We start from the raw sequence: 19,622 nt of genomic DNA, 5'->3' as shown, positions 1-19,622 counted from the left end.
TCATGAAATACCAACTATTGTACTAACAATACCAAATATAGATATAGTCAAATTCGTTTCAAATATATCTCATTCGGGCTTCACAAGGTCCAGCCTCGACAAAATCCATTCAGAAAGATCAACCAAGTTGCTTGCATACAGTTGTTTCAACAAGAAGATGCTTCGTTACGAATCCCTAAGCACAGCTCAAGGCGACTCGCTCTCTCTGCCTGAGCGTTGATTATTATACTCACCTTCATCCTCATCATCATCTGCACGGTTCCTCTGGTAATTGGGACTCGGGCTGCGACTTCCACCGTTAGCTTCAGCAGGGCTGTCCTCATCCCTTTCAGGTGCAGGGCTATCCCCTCGTCTAGGACTTAAAGGACTTGCACTTCTCTCTCTGGGGCTTTGGCTATAGCTACCTTCTTCTCTGGTGGTCGTCCTCATTGCTTCCGTAGGGCTTCCCTCTTCGGGTGTCGGGCTATGCTTCCTTGTCTTCGGTGGAGGACTCAGACTAGGACTTGGACTAGCCTTCCTTGGCTCAGGGCTCCTACTGTAGCTTCTTGACCTCTTCTCTATGTCAACTTTTCCTCTCCTTGGAGCAGGAGATCTTGATGGACTGAAAGAAGAAAACAAAGAGCTCAGAAACACAATATTTAGTTGGAGTTGAAAAAAGAATCTTTGAAGTTGAAGTCGAAAAAGATTATATAAAAAAGTTGAAGCATTGTGACTGAAGACATTTCACATCAAAACTAATTTTCAAAATTTCACCACTAATGGTAAGCATTGTGACTGAAGATATTTGCTAATACTGATGGCCAAACATCAACATGCAAAAACTGAACCTTTGCAAGTGAGACCATGGGCAAACACCAGTTAAGGCTTGCAAAGTACAGTAAAACAACAAGCAAATACTCACCTATAGCTGCGACTTCTGCTGTAACTTCGACGACGAGGAGAACGTGAACGTGAGCGTGACCTCGACCTGACAGGCGACCGTGAGTAGCTCCGATCCCGTCGACTGCAATGAACATAACAAAGTCAAGAAACAGAAAGGAAAAAATATTGGGGGGTTGAAAATAGAGAAGCAATGCTTCCCAGGAGTTCAAGTACCAAGTACCTGAGTTTTTTAGGACTATTTGGGCATTTTTTTTCTATATGGCCTCTTTCTCCACACCGATAACATTTATTCTTCCAATCCCCAGCTTTGCAATCTCGAGCCCAGTGACCTTCAAGGCCACAGTTGAAGCAACGGCCTGAGCCAGGAGCAGGTCCTTTGCCAAGATACTCACGCGAACCACCAGGTCCACGTGGCACCTAGAGGAAAAACCATTATCAGAAGTCTGAACTGACAAGTCACAGGTGAGTCATGGATGTTACTTCACCAAAACTAATTGCTCGAAGAATTCATCAGAGACGGAGTTCAACAACTTACTTTATCCCTATCTTATCTTTTCTCGGGTGTAATTTTTTTTTTGTGTGTGTGGGTGGGTGGGGGTGGGTTGAGGGGGGAGCAATATGAAGTTCAGCATCTACAAATCAATCAACTTAAGGTGGATTAAATAGAAGACAATATAGGACAGTACAAAAAGACAGACGGGTGGGTTGAGGGGGGAGCAATATGAAGTTCAGCATCTACAAATCAATCAACTTAAGGTGGATTAAATAGAAGACGATATAGGACAGTACAAAAAGACAGACGCGTGGTTGGGGGGGGGGGGGAGGAGGAGAATTCCAGGAAATACAAGTACAGAATACTTACTCCCTTAGCAAATTCCACAATTATGCGGCGGCCATCAACGTCCCGCCCATCTAAATAGTATCTTGCATCATCAGCATCTCGTGGATCACTAAATTCCTGTTCGAAACACATTGTGTGGCAAACAAAAGTTTTTTTTTTTTGGCAGGGATGGTTAGGGGGTCAAACGTAGAAAGTAACAAAACAATAACACCATTAGACAGAGAGGGAAATCAAAGAGAGGATACATACTACGAAGGCATAGTCGTGCTTCATGTCCACATCACGTACTCTGCGGAAATGGTTGCCAGAAACAGTAAGGCCATCATTACTTACTTAAGCACAGGAAGTGCATGTACACTTGCCCCTCAAGACGAACTAAACACCAGTTTGAGATTGTTGGAATTCCATAAAAATACGCAAAGACATTATAGAAAGAACCACCAAAGTCTCCTAAAACTGGGCAAGACTCCACCAAGGCCATTACAGAAAGAATCACCGAAGTCTCCTAAAACCCGGCAAGACTTTCCATCAATTCCACCAAGGCCACCCTCTCAAGATTGACCTTCGGGCCAGGCAAATGCCTATAAACCGTCAACAAGATCATTCAAGTTAAACTCACAAGCATCTGGAACACATTTTCCTTTATATATAATAATTGATAAGATACCCGAGTAATACATATGCTAGTGGAAGGAAATTCCAATACAGAGATGGGAGACTTAAAAATGTAAACCTCCACTGACTCCCTGCTAGTGTGCTTAAACCAGTTGTGCAATTCTAAGGAGTTCCCCACAGAGAACTATGAGTTATTGTCCAAGATCAGAACAAAGATCAGAACTAGAGCTTTATGACATACAAATACAGGGAAACAAAGCGCAGCAAACTATGATCTAACATATCATATAAATTGGTCCAAAGAGAACAGACCAATGAAACAAATGAAGGAAAAGAAACAAACGAAAAAAATGAGAAAAGGAGAGCAGAAATATCTCCGCCTGCACCCTCTTCCAATTTAACAAGCAAAGGTTATACATGGATTTGAGATCTCAAACTAAAACACTAAGGAACCAAGAATCTCAAGGACAAAAGGGAAGTTATGCTTCCATTCTATTTGAGCAACTTCAAGAAGAAGCAGTTTGTATAGGAATGGGTTGAACTTAGGCTAGATGAACAAAGTGACCATTAGACAACAACACAAGGAAAAGATTACCCAAGGTATTCTAGGAAGATCAACAAACAACATAACATGGTTGTAATAATTATTTATCCCTGCATTTGCCATTTCTGCAATTTCAGTTGCTCAATGAGAACTGGCAAACATCAAAAGCAGTAAGAAAGCAATGTACAATGTGGTGACCTATACAAAGAAATGCATGATGCACGAAGATTATGGAAAAAGAATTACCTCCCATATTTACTGAATACACGCTCCAGATCACGTGAACGGGTCCGTGAAGACAAGTGGCCCACATAGAGACGAGTGCTATTTCCCGATCGATCATCATAACGAGGCATCTTTACAGCACGATTCTCAAACTGAAAACATGCACAGAATGAAGATTAATGACTAAGTCAAGCATTCCAAAAGGTAATCTAAAGCAGCACTATTGCTGGCCAATAACCCAAAAAAACAAGAAATCAAAACTAGCACATTGAGCCATTCTCTAAAAAAATGTGGAAAACTAATGTAAACCCATAAAAGTGACGCAAACTTATTTGAGCCAAGAAAGACTTGAATTCACTGACATACTTTTGGAAGGGTAAAGTCCAATCCACAGAGATAAATTAATTTTAAGCTCTTCAAAAAGAAAAAAGAGAAAAAACCAACTCTGTCCAACCTGACATTTTCAATTGACACAATCCAACTCAGACAACTTCGCACAAGTCAAGCAGAGGCTGACAAAACTAGTTATATTTTAGGTACAATACTGAATTTTCTCAACCAATTTGCCTAAGTAATACCTCCTCCCACCCCCAAAAAGTTAAGTCATAGTATGGCTTCTTTATCAGCCAAGAAGATGAGCTTTCCGGGAGTAATACTACCAAAACATTCCATATACAAAAGATCCTAACAAATTCCTTGTAGCAAATTTCCCCTTCCCAGAAACTGAAATCAGCAGCTCACAATATGTATAAAGAAAAGATTAAACTATAACTTTTTTCCCTACATTGAAAGCTTGCACCTCCAATACATACAGCGGACGGAGAAAAGCATGCATGTCAAATTGAAACTCAGCTCTATCCAAAAAACCAACCAAGAAAACACACACAAGTAATCAGAACCAGCTACCACAAATTCAAATTGTTAGAAAATCATGAGCCTTATCCAATCCAGTCTCAATCAAAATCCATAATCAACAATGTCAAGGGCAAAAGAAGAATATAACTGCTAGAACTCGTCAACTGTTTAAGAAAACTGCAAGAAATCATAAAGCCCTTTCAACCTAATCTAACCCCACAACAAAATAAAAAATTTGGGATTTAAAGACTAAACTTCAAATTTTTATTGGGTCCACCGTGATACAAAAGAGCCAATACTACCTAGACCTAACATTTAACCAAAATTCAACAAAATTCACAAAAAAAAAAAAAACCTATACAAATAAAACCAATAAAGTATTTCACGCACAACCACCACAAATTCTCACTAATACGAATCCACAAGCCGTTTTAGACAACAATTTTAGGGCACATCACAAAATGAATTAGAAAAAAACAATTTCTTTTTCTTCTAACAATCTTTAAAACCATGGATAAACAGAGAAAGCTTAAAATTAACGAATAAAAGAAAGAAAAAAAATTACCTTAAGGGCGAAATTCGTTACTAACACTGCTGGCTGCTTCTTGAAACCCTGTTTGTAAAAAGAGGAGACCCTTCAAGTTATGCGTAAAATAGCATATTTATTATCGGGTGTTTATCTTGCTTGAACCGACAGAAAAGGAACGGTCCAGATTTAGTGCTTGTATAAAAAATATTTTGGCCCAAAATTCAATGGTTTACAGGCCCATTTTGTTGAGCCCAACAATGAAGGTCCAGAATTAAATTTTTTTAAAAAAAAAAAAACTGGCTTGGGAAGCTACTCTTTTATATCAGAGCCAGGTTTCGATCCTGGGACCTGTGGGTTATGGGCCCACCACGCTTCCGCTGCGCCACTCTGATTGTTGTACTATGGGCGACTCACAGGAAATAGAAATCTGTGTTTGCTTTCCATATGAATGTTCTCAAATAAAAGATAAATTAATCGATTAAATATACATAAATGGTGTTTGTTTTAATGTAACAGGTTTCAATTATTGTGAGTAGTTACACATAATTATGGGTAGAGACATAAAAACTAAAAAACTTTCACACTGTTGTTATAGAAGTTAACCTATTAGAAAATATGGCTGGAATAAACATTCCAGAATTTTACTTGCTTTTCTTGATCATGAGTACAGTTATGAGAAATAGAAACTCCCCACGCGTTAGATAATTTGTCTTAAACTATCTATAAATTATTGTTGTGTTCACGTTATTAATATTAAGTATATGTGGACGGAATTAAATATATAATAGGGGTACCCAATATTGTATTCTGAGTTCCTATCAAATTTTCACTTACTTTCCAATGTATATTAGAAACGGACCTTTTTCTACCACAAGTAACATTTGATCATGCTAAGAGAATTTGAGTTTCAATGTGAAGCAAAGTGGTGTTGATTTCTTGTATATCATATCCCAAATTAAAAACGGCAGCCTAGTGCATAAGGTATTTTGTGTTCACGCACGGTTCGAGGAAGAGTCGCACCCTAAAGTGTATGGTATAAACAGTCTACCTTAGTACAAGCATTATTGATTGTTTTTACGGCTTGAACCCGGTCACGTAGAAATAACTTTGCAGTTGCTCCAAAGCTCCCCTTCACGTACATACCATATCCCGTATGATTATAAAAATACACTTACAAAATGATTAGATTGTGGTTAGAAGGATATATACATGCAAATACTATTTTCCACAAAATAGCAGAACTAACAATATCCAAATCTAACCATCTGAATACAACTTAGTGAACATTATTAAACAAGATTTGGACATTTGGAAATAAGCATAATGCCTAAGAAAAACAGAGGAAAAATAATTTACTCAATTAAAATTAAGACACAAAATAGAAACTAGTAAATATATGTCCCTCAAAGTTTTTTTACCTCCTCTTATTTTTGCTTCCAATGACTAAAGCAAAATAGAAGAGAATCCTAAAGAAAAATCCCAAAGCGATAGTAATCCACAAACAAGACCATTTATTTAAGTCATTCACACCAGTTTGTTTCAATATATCTGCTCCTGTTGTCAAACATGTTGAACTTGTTATGTTCATTCCCAAAGTCTTGCTCATGTTGTGCAGCAACTTGATCTTCAACTGCTCAGGTACAGCCCTCAAAGGCGAGCCGTCGAAAATCTGAATACCCTTTACAAAACACTTAAGAGGATCATCAAATTCATTCTGTAACACACCTTGATAAGGATATTTCACTAAGGACATATAATGAAACCATATCCAATAAGGAGGGATCCGATCACGACTAATGAAATAGCCACTAAACAACACGAAATAAGCCAAGATCGCGACAACAACCGTGTAAGCCATCATAACATTGTATATGACACCAGAAAGGAATGTGACAAATGAACTTCCAGCCCAAAATGAGGCAACCATAAAAAGCAAGAAGAAAAGGAAACCTGAAACGCCACCAGCTAATCCAACTGACCAATAAGTTGTGACAGCAAATGCAATGGAGAGGACTAAAATTGAAGGAAGTGAGATAATGGCATGTGAAAGAACATAAGAGGAACGGCGATAAGCGTTATAAGCAGTCTCTCTCATGAAAATGTACCTTTCTTGAAGAAATACTGGGATTGCTTCAGCACAAGTATAAAAAGTTGTGGACATTGCAAAGGCAAAAAATCCTACCCTTTCTTGAACCCCTTTTGGTGAATTGTCCAATTTCCAAAATATAGTGGCTAGTATAATACCAGTAACAACAACGGCGCCAAAACGCATACCAAATAGCTCAGGCATTCTCATGGAATTCAGCATTGATCTTTTGGCTATCACAACCATATCAACCCAAAATGGATTAGCAAATTTTGGAATATTTGAGGAAGAAAGACTCGAGTCGATATTTGTTGCTCCTGAGACTAATTTCCCTCTTGAAACACTTGCACTTATAGCATCTTTGAGTGATGGTTTTGTTCCATTGTAAAACAAGCTGCTACTATTTGAGGTTTTTTTCCTTTGCCATGTTTTGTTGAACTCCACTAAATTCTTGGTTCCATTTGGAGTTCCTTCAAGTTCTCTTATGAAATCCAAAGCAAACTCTATCCTGTTTTCATTTTCTGGAATTGGATTTCCAAATTCAGCAAAAAATTGTTGTAAACTTGAAGGAGAGCTAGTAAAGACTGTGTTTCCGCGCGAAAGGATGATCAAATGGTCCAAAAGACTCAAGATTCTATAGCTTGGCTGGTGAATTGACATGATGACAATACCACCACTTTGTGCAATTCTTTGCAAGACTTTTACAACCATATATGCACTAGTGGAATCAAGCCCTGAAGTTGGTTCATCAAGAAAAAGGACAATAGGGTCATGAATTATGTCAATGCCAATAGAAACACGCCTTCTTTCGCCACCAGAAACTCCCCTATGGCCTTCATCTCCAATCACTGTTTTAGCAGCAGTTGTAAGGCCTAATTGATCGATTAATGCTTGAACTCTAGCTTTCTTTTTGGACTTAGATAAAGTCCCTGGAAGACGAAACTCGGCTGAGAACATGAGTGTTTCTTCAACAGTTAACATTGGAAACAAGAGATCATCTTGCATAACATAAGCTGAGATAACTTTAAGAAGTTTTGATTCAAGAACTTCACCATTTAAAGTTACTGTCCCTTTTAGGCTTTCTCTTGATATTCGATCTGCAAGTGCATCGATCAACGTAGATTTTCCCGAACCACTAGCTCCAAGTACAGCCATGATTTCACCTTCTCTTGCTTCTCCTGATATGTCATTCAACAACATCTTCATGTTATCGTCTAGCAACTCGTTGTCCTTATTACCGCGTCTCAAGAACTTAGGAAGTGCCATTTTGGTTTTAACTTTAACACTATAGCTGAGATTGTGGAAAGAAAGAATAAAGGGAAATGAAGATGGAGAAGCAATATTGGAGTAGTGATTCCCAAGTTCAAGGGAATTATTGTTGTATGTTTCCTCAGTAGAGTCGCCAACGCGTTTCAATAGTTCACCTAGTGTGACAGAGACATTGTGTCTTGGTTTTCTACTGAATTCTTGAAGATCCATGGTTGATCTTGGACCTAAAAATGGAAGATCACTGGCTGAAGACATGTCGTCGCCTCCGCCAAGACTAGACATGTTTGATCAAAGGGTGTTGAGTGTGATCTATGGCTGTATAATTTTTACAAGTTTTGTGTGTAAGAACACACTCTAAATAGAAAGGGAAAAGTGTAGTTGGAGTGAAGGAGTTTGGAAGGTTTTTCAATGTCAAATTTTCTTCATATTTAGTCACTTTCTCTTTGTATTTTTGCTATGTGAATATCTTTGTTGATACCATTGTATTAGAATATAATGTTAAGTTTTGTTTTTCGTGTGGTAGTGAGGTTTGAAATTTCTATTAAAGTAAGATCAGTAGGTGACAAGTTGGATGCCTTCCATTGAATAAGTATATGTAATTTACATCATCAACTACTTGGTCTATTTCTACCCTGAGGTTTCTTGTAAAAATATTAGAACTTGGGTATGTGATCTCTGCCATTTGTGATCAAGAAAGGTAAAGAAATACCAAACAAAAAAGTAAAGATAATAAAAAAGAGTTTTTATATACACTGACAGTGTAATGCATCAACGAGAGCCTTGGCGTAACTGGTAAAGTTGTTGTCATGTGATCAGGAGGTTACGGGTTTGACCGTGGAAACAGCCTCCTGCAGAAATGCATGGTAAGGTTGATAGGCCTTTTGTGGTCCAGGCCTTCCCCGAACCCGAGAGCTTAGTGCACCGGGCTGCCCTTTTTTGAGCATTCTTACACTTTGTGCAAATTTGACTCGTTATAGCATGTTATTACTTTATATTTTCACGCTACTATATCAGGCTTGATATGGACGAGCTCTTATTGTTTTGGGTCAATGTAATTTGACGAGCCCTTTTTTGACAGTAAAAATATTTTTAGAGTCATCATGTGCAACAACCCAAAGTTTCTTGTACACCACTCTTTAGAGGAAGGTTCACAGGCTAAAGAAACAAAATTTCAACCACTATTTTTCTAACCTAATAAATTCCTTTCAAGTGATTCGAGTAAATGAGCACAATTGGAACTTTATCAATTGGTTAAATTTTGACAAGGAACATCTTCTTTTAATAACCTGAGAAGTAATTTACAACAACGAAGACCTAATTAGGTCGAAGAATATCTAACCGCGTTTTAAAATTGTAGTTTCATCCTTTCAAAAGAAATCTACGACTTTAAGTTATTAGTTGAAAGCTGATGCTACTAATTTTTCCTATTTCTTTAGGGATTAACCCACTCATAAGAATTGTTTTTCCTTCTCAAATATAGTGGACATCAGTAAAACGTCAAATGTTATACGTCCAACAGTGAGATGGTTGAGAATTGAGATCCTTCATATTTAACTAGAGGAGGGTTCGAGTTCTAAGAACAAAAAAGTCTTGGTACAAAGCATTTCATCCCCTTAGAGGTCACAGTCACCGGTAATGGACGAGGTAGAGCTGCATTCTCGACTGCAGTCTTGGCGTTTCTTTCTATATTGTATTGTTGTCTTTATTTCAGAAAATATTGCTATTTAGCTTTCAGACTGTATTTCCGGTTTAGAGCTCATGACTTTACACTTACTAGTTCTAGAGGATTTATCATGCATTGGCGTATTTTGCTATATTAAGGTTTAGACTTATGTTAATTATGTTTTTTCTGCTATTATGGTTCATTATTGTTAAGTCCGGCTTGCTTAGCATGTTCGTTAATTAGGCGCCATCACAATTGGTTGGGTTTTTGGGTCATGACAAGTAGGTATCAAAGCTCAAATAATTATACAGGCAATACCCTACACAAATCCGCACCCATATAGTGAGAGTGCGTTAAAGCGAGTTAATGAGCTAATACGAATGACTTACTTTTCATATGTACGTGGAGGGAACCTGACGTTAAGCACTAAGGCCAATAGGTTTGGATGTATTGAATGTCAAAAAATATAAAAGATGACGTTAAGGTTTGGACTTTGCTACTTATTGCGTGTTACTAATATAGAAGCTACTGCTACTTCTTTTGTGTGTATTGGTTGCAAATGGCTCTAATTTTTCTAATTTTTATTGAATTTCACTTTCCAAGTGGATAATGTGGTGACCAAAAAATTCCTAATCTCTACTGCACACGCCTTCACTTCTTTACGAAATCAACTTTCTATTTGCCATTATTTTCACTTGATAGGAATGGATTCTTATAATAATTTTTCATTTTTTTAAGCAATACCTAAATCCTTTTCTTATTATTTTGGATTTTGATTACTTTAGGTATGGGTGTTCATCTACTCTGAACCTAAGCATCCCTATAGGCTATAACTCTACAGTCTGTAGTCAAAAGATGAGACATCACCCATTCAGTTGAAACTTGGTTTATCTATTTACTTATTTTGGGTATTAAGATTACGTGGCTCTATAAGTACGTATGTGCAGTCCTACTAGCCAGAATGCATATTGATATTACTTGATCTCTTGTAATCTCCCTTTTCTATTTTGCTTATTTCTTTTTCTCAAAACTTTTTGAATTTAAGAAAATGTATAACTTTTTATTTGGTGATTTTCATCACATTTATAAGGGATAAATAGGACAATTAAATTGAATGGATCCACTATAATATTTACAGCAGCAAATCCACAATACTTACACTTTACCTGCCAATTAAGACCAAGCCAAAGTCCACAGGCAATTACACTATTTCATTTCACTTTAAACGACCCTTGGCTGTCCAACATCTTGAAGCAAAATATCTTTCTTTTTCAGGATCAAGGACCAGTTCAACATTTCTCTTGCAGTACGATGACTTTACACAATCTCTCTCTCTCTCTCTCTTCCTCTCACACTCTGTTAAGTTACACTATACAACTGTCTCGATAGTTCCTTCCAAGAAAAATTTGAAAACAAAAAACATGTGCAAGTGTTTCACGTATACCATGAGAAGAGGATGCACTTCTTTTTCTCCCTAAATGACATGACTAAGTGGTCCAATGCCCAAATCATCCTCTATGTCATCGCCATCCTCAAACAGCTTCAAGAATCGAGCTTGATCTTGTTGCTTTTTTCTCTTTTGCCAATATTTGTAGGCAGTCACTGCTCCAAGAACTACAAAAGTTGACACTACCACACAGATAAGCAGCACTAGAACCCAGTGCATTCCCTTTCCCTTCGTTTGCGAGCCAGCTGAGTGATTTGAAGCTACAGAGGAACCATGCAATGACACACCATAAGTAACCAAATATAGAGAACAAATTATAGAGCATCCTAACAAAGGGGCAAGCATCCATGTGGGAAGAATAGACCAGATACTATAAATACAAGAATTTTGTTGCACAAATAAGAATGATATCATAACTTGTGAATTTAATGCTGCGTTAAATTGGATTATCTCACCAACAATGTCACAATAGGTCATATAATAAACTTAGTTTTAAAGATTAACCAAGGATTCAGTGCAAAAGGGATATCAGGGGGGACATAATGAAATGTCATTCAGAACAAAGATCGCCGGAAATACAACTCGTCATCATAATAGTCTGCAAGGGAAGTGCAACTTTCCTTTTATTCAGGTTCTTTTAAGAAGCAAATAATTCAATTATAGAACTAGGAAAAATGCCAAACATTTTCATTAACGTCTGTGTCGATGCCCCTTAGTTAAGGTAGGGTGGTACTCACGTTTTTTAATTGCAGCGCCAATTAGAGGAGCCCAAATCCTACATCACACTGAAACTCAAAGATTTACCCACCAAAGCCTTTTTTTCTTATTATTTGCTTTCTTTCCGAGAAGCACTACAGATCTTCCGAAAGTTTGGGGTACTATTTTTTCTTGGGGGGTTGGTGGTTGTTAATCGACAATTCCACTGTGAGTTATGGCTAGGGGTGTCAATGGTTCGGTTCGGCCGGTTATTTTATAAAATTTGTACCATACCAATTCTTCGGTTATTCTATTATGCATAACCAAAATTAGACTTTTCGAAACCGTCCCAATCATGTCGGTTTCACTTCGATATCGGTAAAGTTCGGTTAATTTTCGGTATTTTTTTAAATGCCATGTAAAATTCACCAGTAAAAGTAGAATGCAATAACATGCGTTCTTTTATAGGACTTAGCAAAACTCTCTAGATATTTTTATTGTTTAAAAGGTGATAAATTAAAAAACATGAGAGATGACTAGAGTATAGATACATCAACTATTCGACAGCAACGTAAAAGAAACCAAGTAAAAGCAAAGAAAATATAAATCACACGAGTGGAAAGATATTAACCAAGCTGGGACTCAAGAATAAAGTTTATATTAAATATTAAAAAAGATAAATCTAAATTATATGGAGGGAAACATATTCAATACATTATAGTTTGCTACTCATAATCGCTGGAATACTTTATATCTTGCTAATAAAGATACTTGAAATAACTTAGTTTAAGTATAAGTAGGATAATAGGTTTTAGGAACTAGTATTTTGAGTTTAATTACTTGTTAACTTGTATCAGTTTTTATAATTCCAAGGCCCAATGAAAAATTTAATGCTTTATTAGTTTTAAGTTTACTATATAAATATATTTTTCACTTGTAAAATTTATTCGGTATGGTTCGGTATTTTTTCGGTTTATTTTTATAAAATAAAAAACATATCCTAATTATAGGTACGGTTATAGATTTATATAAAAACCTACGGTTTCTTTAAAAGAAACCTAAAAATCGGTTCGGTTCGGTCGGTTTAATCGGTTTTCAAATATCCATTGACACCCCTAGTTATGGCCAACTCCAATTGATCCACATGTTTGAAAACTCGGATTGTATAGAAAGCCCCTCTATCGTGCTCCTACTAAAATACAAGTCCTCTTGTCAGTGGCAGGGTTTGAACTAGAGATGCGTCTTTCCACACATCCTACGTTGCATCTAGGGGTGACAAACTGGCGGGTCGGGTCGGATATGGGCGGATCAAAACGTGTAATGCAAACCGAATAAATTATTCGCCCCGACCCATATTTAATACGGATAAAAAACGGGTTAACCGGTGGATAATATGGATATCCATATTATCCACGACTTCCGAAATATGATCACTTTTGGGAGAATTTCTACTCTCCCAAACTTGAGGAACCTCCAATTTGAGGCTTTATATAAATGAAAAGTTGAACCCATTGGTTATCCATTTTCTAAGTGGATAATATGGTTCTTATCCATATTTGACCCGTTTTTAAAAAGTTCATTATCTAACCCACTTTTTAATGGATAATATAGGTGGATAACTGTTTTCTTTTAACTATTTTGCCACAACTAGTTGCATCCTTGCAATAAATCAAAGCCTTGGGGGCAGAGATTGGGGTACATTTTATTAGATGCTTATGTTGATCAGCAAGGAGAGATCTTAGAGAACATAAATGAATTTCCGTAGATACTTGATATTGGAACTATGTGTTAGAGCATTTATGAGGGGGTTTTTTTCTTAGAGCATGTATGAGTTTATGTGCAGTAAAATGTCAAATAGCCTCAAGTCAATTGTTGTTACACGAAATGCACCGCATTAACCGAGGAGAAGAGGAGACAGCAGAAGATAGAATACTCACCACCTTCAAGAGGGACACAGTCTGGACACAAGAATGTGGCATTGAACTCTTTCTCCTTGAAATGAATATACTTCCCATCAGTTCTAGTAAAATCAGAGGCACAGAACTCCCACTCATCAAATACATCATCAGGCTTTATAAATGAGTCTTTCTCATATATCCCGCATCGTTTGCACTTTTTTTCTTCGAGTTCTGTCAGAGGCTAAAAACATAAAAATGCAACATCATCAGCTTCCGAAAGAAGATGACTTATGCCAAGCACATAAGATCAGCAAACTTGTAAACTTCTAAAAGAACAGACATAGACAAGCTTGCAAGCTGCTTCAGAAACCTTCCAAGTTACGACAGTAATAGTCTAAAATGGAAGACAATTTTAAATTCTTCCATTGATGCACAAAAGCAAACAAAACACCATCGTTAGTTAAGGATAGGAGTCTCTTCTGCCGGACAGCCACACATATGAGGTAGGCTTGTAACTTACTGAGGAGTGTCCGACTTTACTATGAGTACTCCTATGTATCATGGAGTAAGACTTGGAAGGAAATTATGAAAAGAAAGATGGTATACACTGCTCTGCATCCTGGTTGCAAGTTCTCTTTCTTGTCAAAACAAGCTTTAGATGGTCAACTGTTTAGTTTCCTTTCCTTTTACTTTTTTTATTACAATTATTATTCATTTTGGGGTGGGGTGGGGGAGAGGGGAGGGGAGACGGTTCCACTTTGTAATGTTCTCTTCCGTATTCATCCACGCACTAGCAATGTCATATCATTCCAAGAAATCTTTTGGTAGATATATGTACACAATTGAAAGTTTATCCATTTATTATTATGGTAGAGTAGGTAATGGTTATTGCCTTCATGCACAGCTATGCGCCTATGCCTAGGTTAAAACCAAGAAATTCCACCTCCAGAAACCCCTCTTTACCATCTCCCAACTTCACCTACCAATACCATTGCCACCGCCCACCAGTGCAGCTCCCAGGCAACTCATCTCCCAACAACTGTCCCCTGTCAATTAGCACTTATCTTTCCAGGCCTGCAAATGCCCTCGATATGCTTCCCATCATGCAATGCCAACATCTCATCCCCTGCTCTCTCTTATTTCCCTTCCACCATTAACTTTAGCTTAAGATTCTTGGAAATACTTCCATAATGTGACAACGGAAAACTTTTAAGCCTAATCCCAACTTCTACTCCTTGAAGGAGAAAAACAAAGGTAAAGAGAACCAAACAAGTGAACTCCCCATAACCACATCAGCCCAACTAAACCAATGTTATCAAGCACTTTGTAAGAAGAAATGACTACAATCAACTGAGAGGTGGAATACTAAGACATCTCAGCTGAAGAAGAATGACTTTCTGTAGAGACGAGGTCTACAAGCTGCTTTACGACAGACCTTTTCCTCCTCAATGAGGGGTAAGAGACTAATAATCCTTCCAGATTAGCTGATACAGAGTCTTGAAGAAAATATCTCTGGAGGTAACCTCAACTAAAAGGGGCACTTACTACTAAAATAATTTAACCTTCTAGGTAGACATTGATGAACTTTTTTTTCTGAAACTGTACATCTAAATAGAACTTGACTTGCTCAGTTCTGATTGACAGAGTTGACCTGAAGGAAGAAAAAAGAGGATTTTGCTAGAGCACATTTTATAGATAGTTAGAAAATTTCTTGTTTTAGCTTTTCCTGTTCTCAAAATGAATTTAAGCAGGAGCAAATTGTAGTAATTGGCAAATGGCATTGTTACATAAAGGCGCAATTACAGAGTCTTGAAGAAAATATCTCTGGAGGTAACCTCAACTAAAAGGGGCAATTACTACTAAAATAATTTAACCTTCTAGGTAGACATTGATGAACTTTTTTTCCTGAAACTGTACATCTAAATAGAACTTGACTTGCTCAGTTCTGATTGACAGAGTTGACCTGAAGGAAGAAAAAAGAGGATTTTGCTAGAGCACATTTTATAGATAGTTAGAAAATTTCTTGTTTTAGCTTTTCCTGTTCTCAAAATGAATTTAAGCAGGAGCAAATTGTAGTAATTGGCAAATGGCATTGTTACATAAAGGCGCAATTACAGAGTCTTGAAGAAAATATCTCTGGAGGTAACCTCAACTAAAAGGGGCAATTACTACTAAAATAATTTAACCTTCTAGGTAGACATTGATGAACTTTTTTTCCTGAAACTGTACATCTAAATAGAACTTGACTTGCTCAGTTCTGATTGACAGAGTTGACCTGAAGGAAGAAAAAAGAGGATTTTGCTAGAGCACATTTTATAGATAGTTAGAAAATTTCTTGTTTTAGCTATTCCTGTTCTCAAAATGAATTTAAGCAGGAGCAAATTGTAGTAATTGGCAAATGGCATTGTTACATAAAGGAAATAAGTTTGAAAAGATACATCTGATTATATTCCACTTCTCTTTGAAATTATACAAAAACTAACTACAAGAGAATAAGATAGATGGAAATATGATAAACCAACAATTTCGCAAGAGTACTTAAGAAATCATTTACTTTAAGGGTAGTTCATGCAGTGGAAGGGCTTGGTAGGGAGCTGTAGGAGATTGAAAGCGCGTCGTCCCTCGATTCAGGGATCAGTAGCACCTTCCTTGGTCGATAGAGGGTATGAAAGGAGCTTACAGGAGTTCGTGCATTGGATTCCGTGCACGAACTCAGTAGAATAACAAAGTTGGCTTTATTATTCTCTAATGTGTTTTATAATTCTATTTTGGTATAATAGCAAAGTCAGCTTAACTCCCAGTGTGCAAAGCATAGCCGATCTCAAGTCCAAACAAAAGAGAAGGTTGTTATAGGTTAACGATCAACAGAAGTGGATCTACAGTGTAACAGTTTAATTGAACTCATTGGTTTCGTCTTAGACCCTATATATATGCGTTAAAAACACACTATGATAAAGAAATGAACCTTGGGCTTAACTCAACCCCAAAACCTAGTTCACGAGGTCAAGATTGCCCAAGCCATATAAGGAAACCAAGCCCCCTATTCCTATCCAATGTAAGAGAATAACACCCCCGCACACCCAGGCCTACCAACTGGGGCATGGACAATATATTATGGGGGCCCACATCGATGAATCAAAGAATTGGATCAGTCCGGCTCTGATAACATGATAAAGAAATGAACATTGGGCCTCAACCCTAGAAGCTAGCCCATGTGGTGAGGATTACCTAAGCCATACAAGGAGACCAAGTCCTCTATCCCTATCCAATGTGGGAGACTCAACACACTAGATATGTACAAATGATATGTTCTGGACCCAGAAATTCAAATGAATTGTGGGTTCAGAAAATCCCAAATATGCCGTTCAAATCATGGATCCGCCTCTAACGGTCAGCTTAAAAATTGCCAAAATTCGAGATTGAGGTGTAGTTAGTTGATTGACTAAACATGAAAAAAGTCAATAGTTTCACAGATGGCTTCCCGTTAATGAAGTAAAAATTTAATATTTTTCCAAACAAAGCAAAATTTACAAGGCAACTGCATAACTTTTTCAACTGAGAAATGCTGTAACTAATTTCAGATACCGACAAAGTATACAGTAGTTATATACCTGCCAAGACTCTTCGCCCTTAAAGGTATACAGCTCATGTTTCTTCTTCACATCAGGCAAATTTGTTCTATTTTCACCTTTACACTCAAAATAAACTTCCGGTGTCGATCCTAACAATTCATGAGTGTTATATATTTCGATCGAATCTAGAGTAACAATCGCAGCTGCAATCAATCCTGAAGCAAAACAAAAACATAAGGTTTCTTCATTTAGCCATCAATTAGTTCAGTATAATCATAAAATCGATTCATTTATTCAGAAATCAGCTACTTTCCGAGTTTTTCGTGAAAATTACCTGGAAGCGAGCTGAGAAGAATGGAACTATAGAAGAGCAAAAGGAGAGGAGGAACCCTAGGCTTTAAGCGACGACGCATCGCTGTAAATATTTTGATTTTGCTTGCTTTTTGTGCAAGGAATTTGCGTAATATGCGGGTCTCGTTGATCGAAGACGGCGATGGAGAAACGCGGGGATGTTGGAGGCTTCTGGAAAGTTCTTCGCTTGCGGAATGCGAATAGGCTAGCAGTTGGCGCTATTTGTTTCCTGAGCGGAGCGGAGCTTCTGTTTGAAGACCTGGTAAGAGCTAATTTGGCGAGCTTAATCAATCTAATGCTTATCTTAGTCCTAACTCCTAATGTTGCTTATGGAGCAATATTTATCTTTATCTAAGTATTTGTGTCACCATCCGAAATTTTCACAATAGTTATGTCGTCTAACATTTCAGTGCTAGTCAAGCCAACATTAGATATAATTATTAACCACTTTTAACAATTCAAATTAAATAAAAACTAATAAGTTGAATAAACTGAAATACAGTAAATAAACTAATAAATGGCGATATTCAAATACAATCCCAAAACTGGTGTTACGGATACACGAGCGCCTAAAGTACTACAAATAATAATTTAAATAAAGACATAACTGTCTGAATCGAAATAAACAACTAAGGTGATGTTGAAGGGGACTTCAGGGCTGCTAACTCTGTGCAGTTGTACCTCAAGTCTCCGTCAAGAACTCGATCCAAGCAAATCTACTGAATGTCGCTAGGACCCATTCCGAAATTTGCACAAAAAATGGGGACTGTAGTATGAGTACAAACGACCACATGTACTTTGTAAGTGCCGAGCTTAACCTCGACGAAGTAGTGACGAGGCCAAAGCAGGCCACTTACAATAACTTGTACGCAGTAATAATAATAATAACACGGAATGAAGACATGAATAAAAGTAAAGCAGTTAATTTATGAAAATGAAGTCAACCTTACAACCAAAGAACCTAGAATAACAGACCTCGTAACTTCATATAAAAATGCTGAAAACTAAACAATAACAATAACGAGTACAACACAAAAAATCCGTTGCGGCGCGCAACCCGATCCCACCGTACACACACAATCCTCCCTTATTTCACCATAGTATCATTTAGCAATATCTGAAATCACGTATACAATCTATAGCGGCACTCAACTCGATCCCATCATATCATCATAATCAATGTCATAATCCTCCCTTATTATACCATATTATCATTTATCAATATCAAGTATTGCATACACAACAGTTGCGGTGCGCAACCCGATCCCACCATATCATTAGAATAAATGTCGTAATCCTCCATTATCCCACCACATCACAACCATTGCAGTGCGAAACCCGATCCATAAATAATTTCAATAAACGTAATCAATCCAATAGCTCAATTTACAAAAATCTCTACAATCAAAGGATATGAAAGCAAAGCGATAAAGGAACCACGTACTAATCAAAGGATTGCTACAAATAATACAAAAGCAACAAGACAATTCAAGACGTGACAATTAAGGTGTGCAAGTAAGACAATTAAGGCAAGTAGAAATTAATCACAGAATTATGGAAGGGACAAACAATTCAATACAAGAATAATTAATGACAAGTAACAAATTACAGCATAAAAAGCAATTAAAGCATATAACAGTTAAGACATGAGATGAGATAATTCGTGAAATACGAGAAGGCATTGAAATAATTATTTTGACGGCGTATATACACTCATTACCTTGCATATATGCCGTTATACACGTAATTCACATAACATATAGCTTAAGGGTTCCTAATTCCTTCAAATCAAGGTTAGACCCAATACTTACCTCGCTCCGCAATAAAATCAAAGCCCAACTGGGGCCTTTTCTCTAAAATTCGCTTCCAAACCAATCGAATCTAACCAAAATCGACTTAATATCATCAAACAATTCTAGGGTAATCAATTACAATAGATAAAGCAAAGATCTTTACACTTTTCTCAAAAAGTCAACAAAAGTCAACAAAAGTCAAACTGGGGCCGTCCGATAAAAACCCGGGTCTAATGGTAGATTACGACTACCCTTGACCCCACGAGTTTATATATGTGATTAGTTTCAACAATCGAGTCCAAATCGACTCTTGAAACTTAATTTCTAATTTTTCAAAAACTTGACAAGATTTCACA

The 19,622-nt window shown here is 37.2% G+C and overlaps 3 protein-coding genes and 1 non-coding gene across 5 annotated transcripts; all 4 read right to left on the bottom strand.

Moving 5' to 3' along the window:
• On the bottom strand, positions 1 to 4,616 carry LOC104216605 (serine/arginine-rich splicing factor RS2Z33-like). Of its 2 annotated transcripts, none has more exons than XM_009766699.2 (7): positions 4,528 to 4,616; positions 3,129 to 3,259; positions 1,973 to 2,012; positions 1,745 to 1,840; positions 1,103 to 1,299; positions 902 to 1,003; positions 1 to 601 (listed from the first exon to the last, which is right to left on the bottom strand). In XM_009766699.2, the coding sequence occupies exons 2-7, from the start codon at positions 3,236 to 3,238 to the stop codon at positions 187 to 189; spliced, it is 960 nt and encodes a 319-aa protein (XP_009765001.1). In that variant the 5' UTR covers positions 3,239 to 3,259; positions 4,528 to 4,616; the 3' UTR covers positions 1 to 186. The 2 variants fall into 2 exon arrangements, with proteins under 2 accessions (XP_009765001.1, XP_009765002.1); XM_009766700.2 differs by having other exon boundaries at positions 1,973 to 2,304; positions 4,528 to 4,598.
• A 195-nt stretch (positions 4,617 to 4,811) lies between these two features.
• Positions 4,812 to 4,883, bottom strand: TRNAM-CAU (transfer RNA methionine (anticodon CAU)). The gene has a single exon. It is a non-coding gene; the product is annotated as a tRNA-Met (tRNA).
• A 738-nt stretch (positions 4,884 to 5,621) lies between these two features.
• LOC104216606 (ABC transporter G family member 20-like) lies at positions 5,622 to 8,294 on the bottom strand. Its single transcript, XM_009766701.2, has one exon. It carries the CDS (start codon positions 8,126 to 8,128, stop codon positions 5,906 to 5,908), a length of 2,223 nt encoding a protein of 740 aa, XP_009765003.1. The 5' UTR covers positions 8,129 to 8,294; the 3' UTR covers positions 5,622 to 5,905.
• A 2,405-nt stretch (positions 8,295 to 10,699) lies between these two features.
• On the bottom strand, positions 10,700 to 17,790 carry LOC104216608 (uncharacterized). The gene is made up of 4 exons (XM_009766702.2): positions 17,457 to 17,790; positions 17,162 to 17,337; positions 13,590 to 13,791; positions 10,700 to 11,216 (listed from the first exon to the last, which is right to left on the bottom strand). The coding sequence occupies exons 1-4, from the start codon at positions 17,533 to 17,535 to the stop codon at positions 10,984 to 10,986; spliced, it is 690 nt and encodes a 229-aa protein (XP_009765004.1). The 5' UTR covers positions 17,536 to 17,790; the 3' UTR covers positions 10,700 to 10,983.
• Positions 17,791 to 19,622: the final 1,832 nt, after the last annotated feature.

This window comes from Nicotiana sylvestris, chromosome 7 (assembly GCF_000393655.2).
Source record: "Nicotiana sylvestris chromosome 7, ASM39365v2, whole genome shotgun sequence".
NCBI classification, from domain to species: Eukaryota; Viridiplantae; Streptophyta; class Magnoliopsida; order Solanales; family Solanaceae; genus Nicotiana; species Nicotiana sylvestris.
The sequence above is the reverse complement of the archived record's forward strand: the minus strand, read 5'-3'. Positions and strand labels throughout refer to the sequence as shown.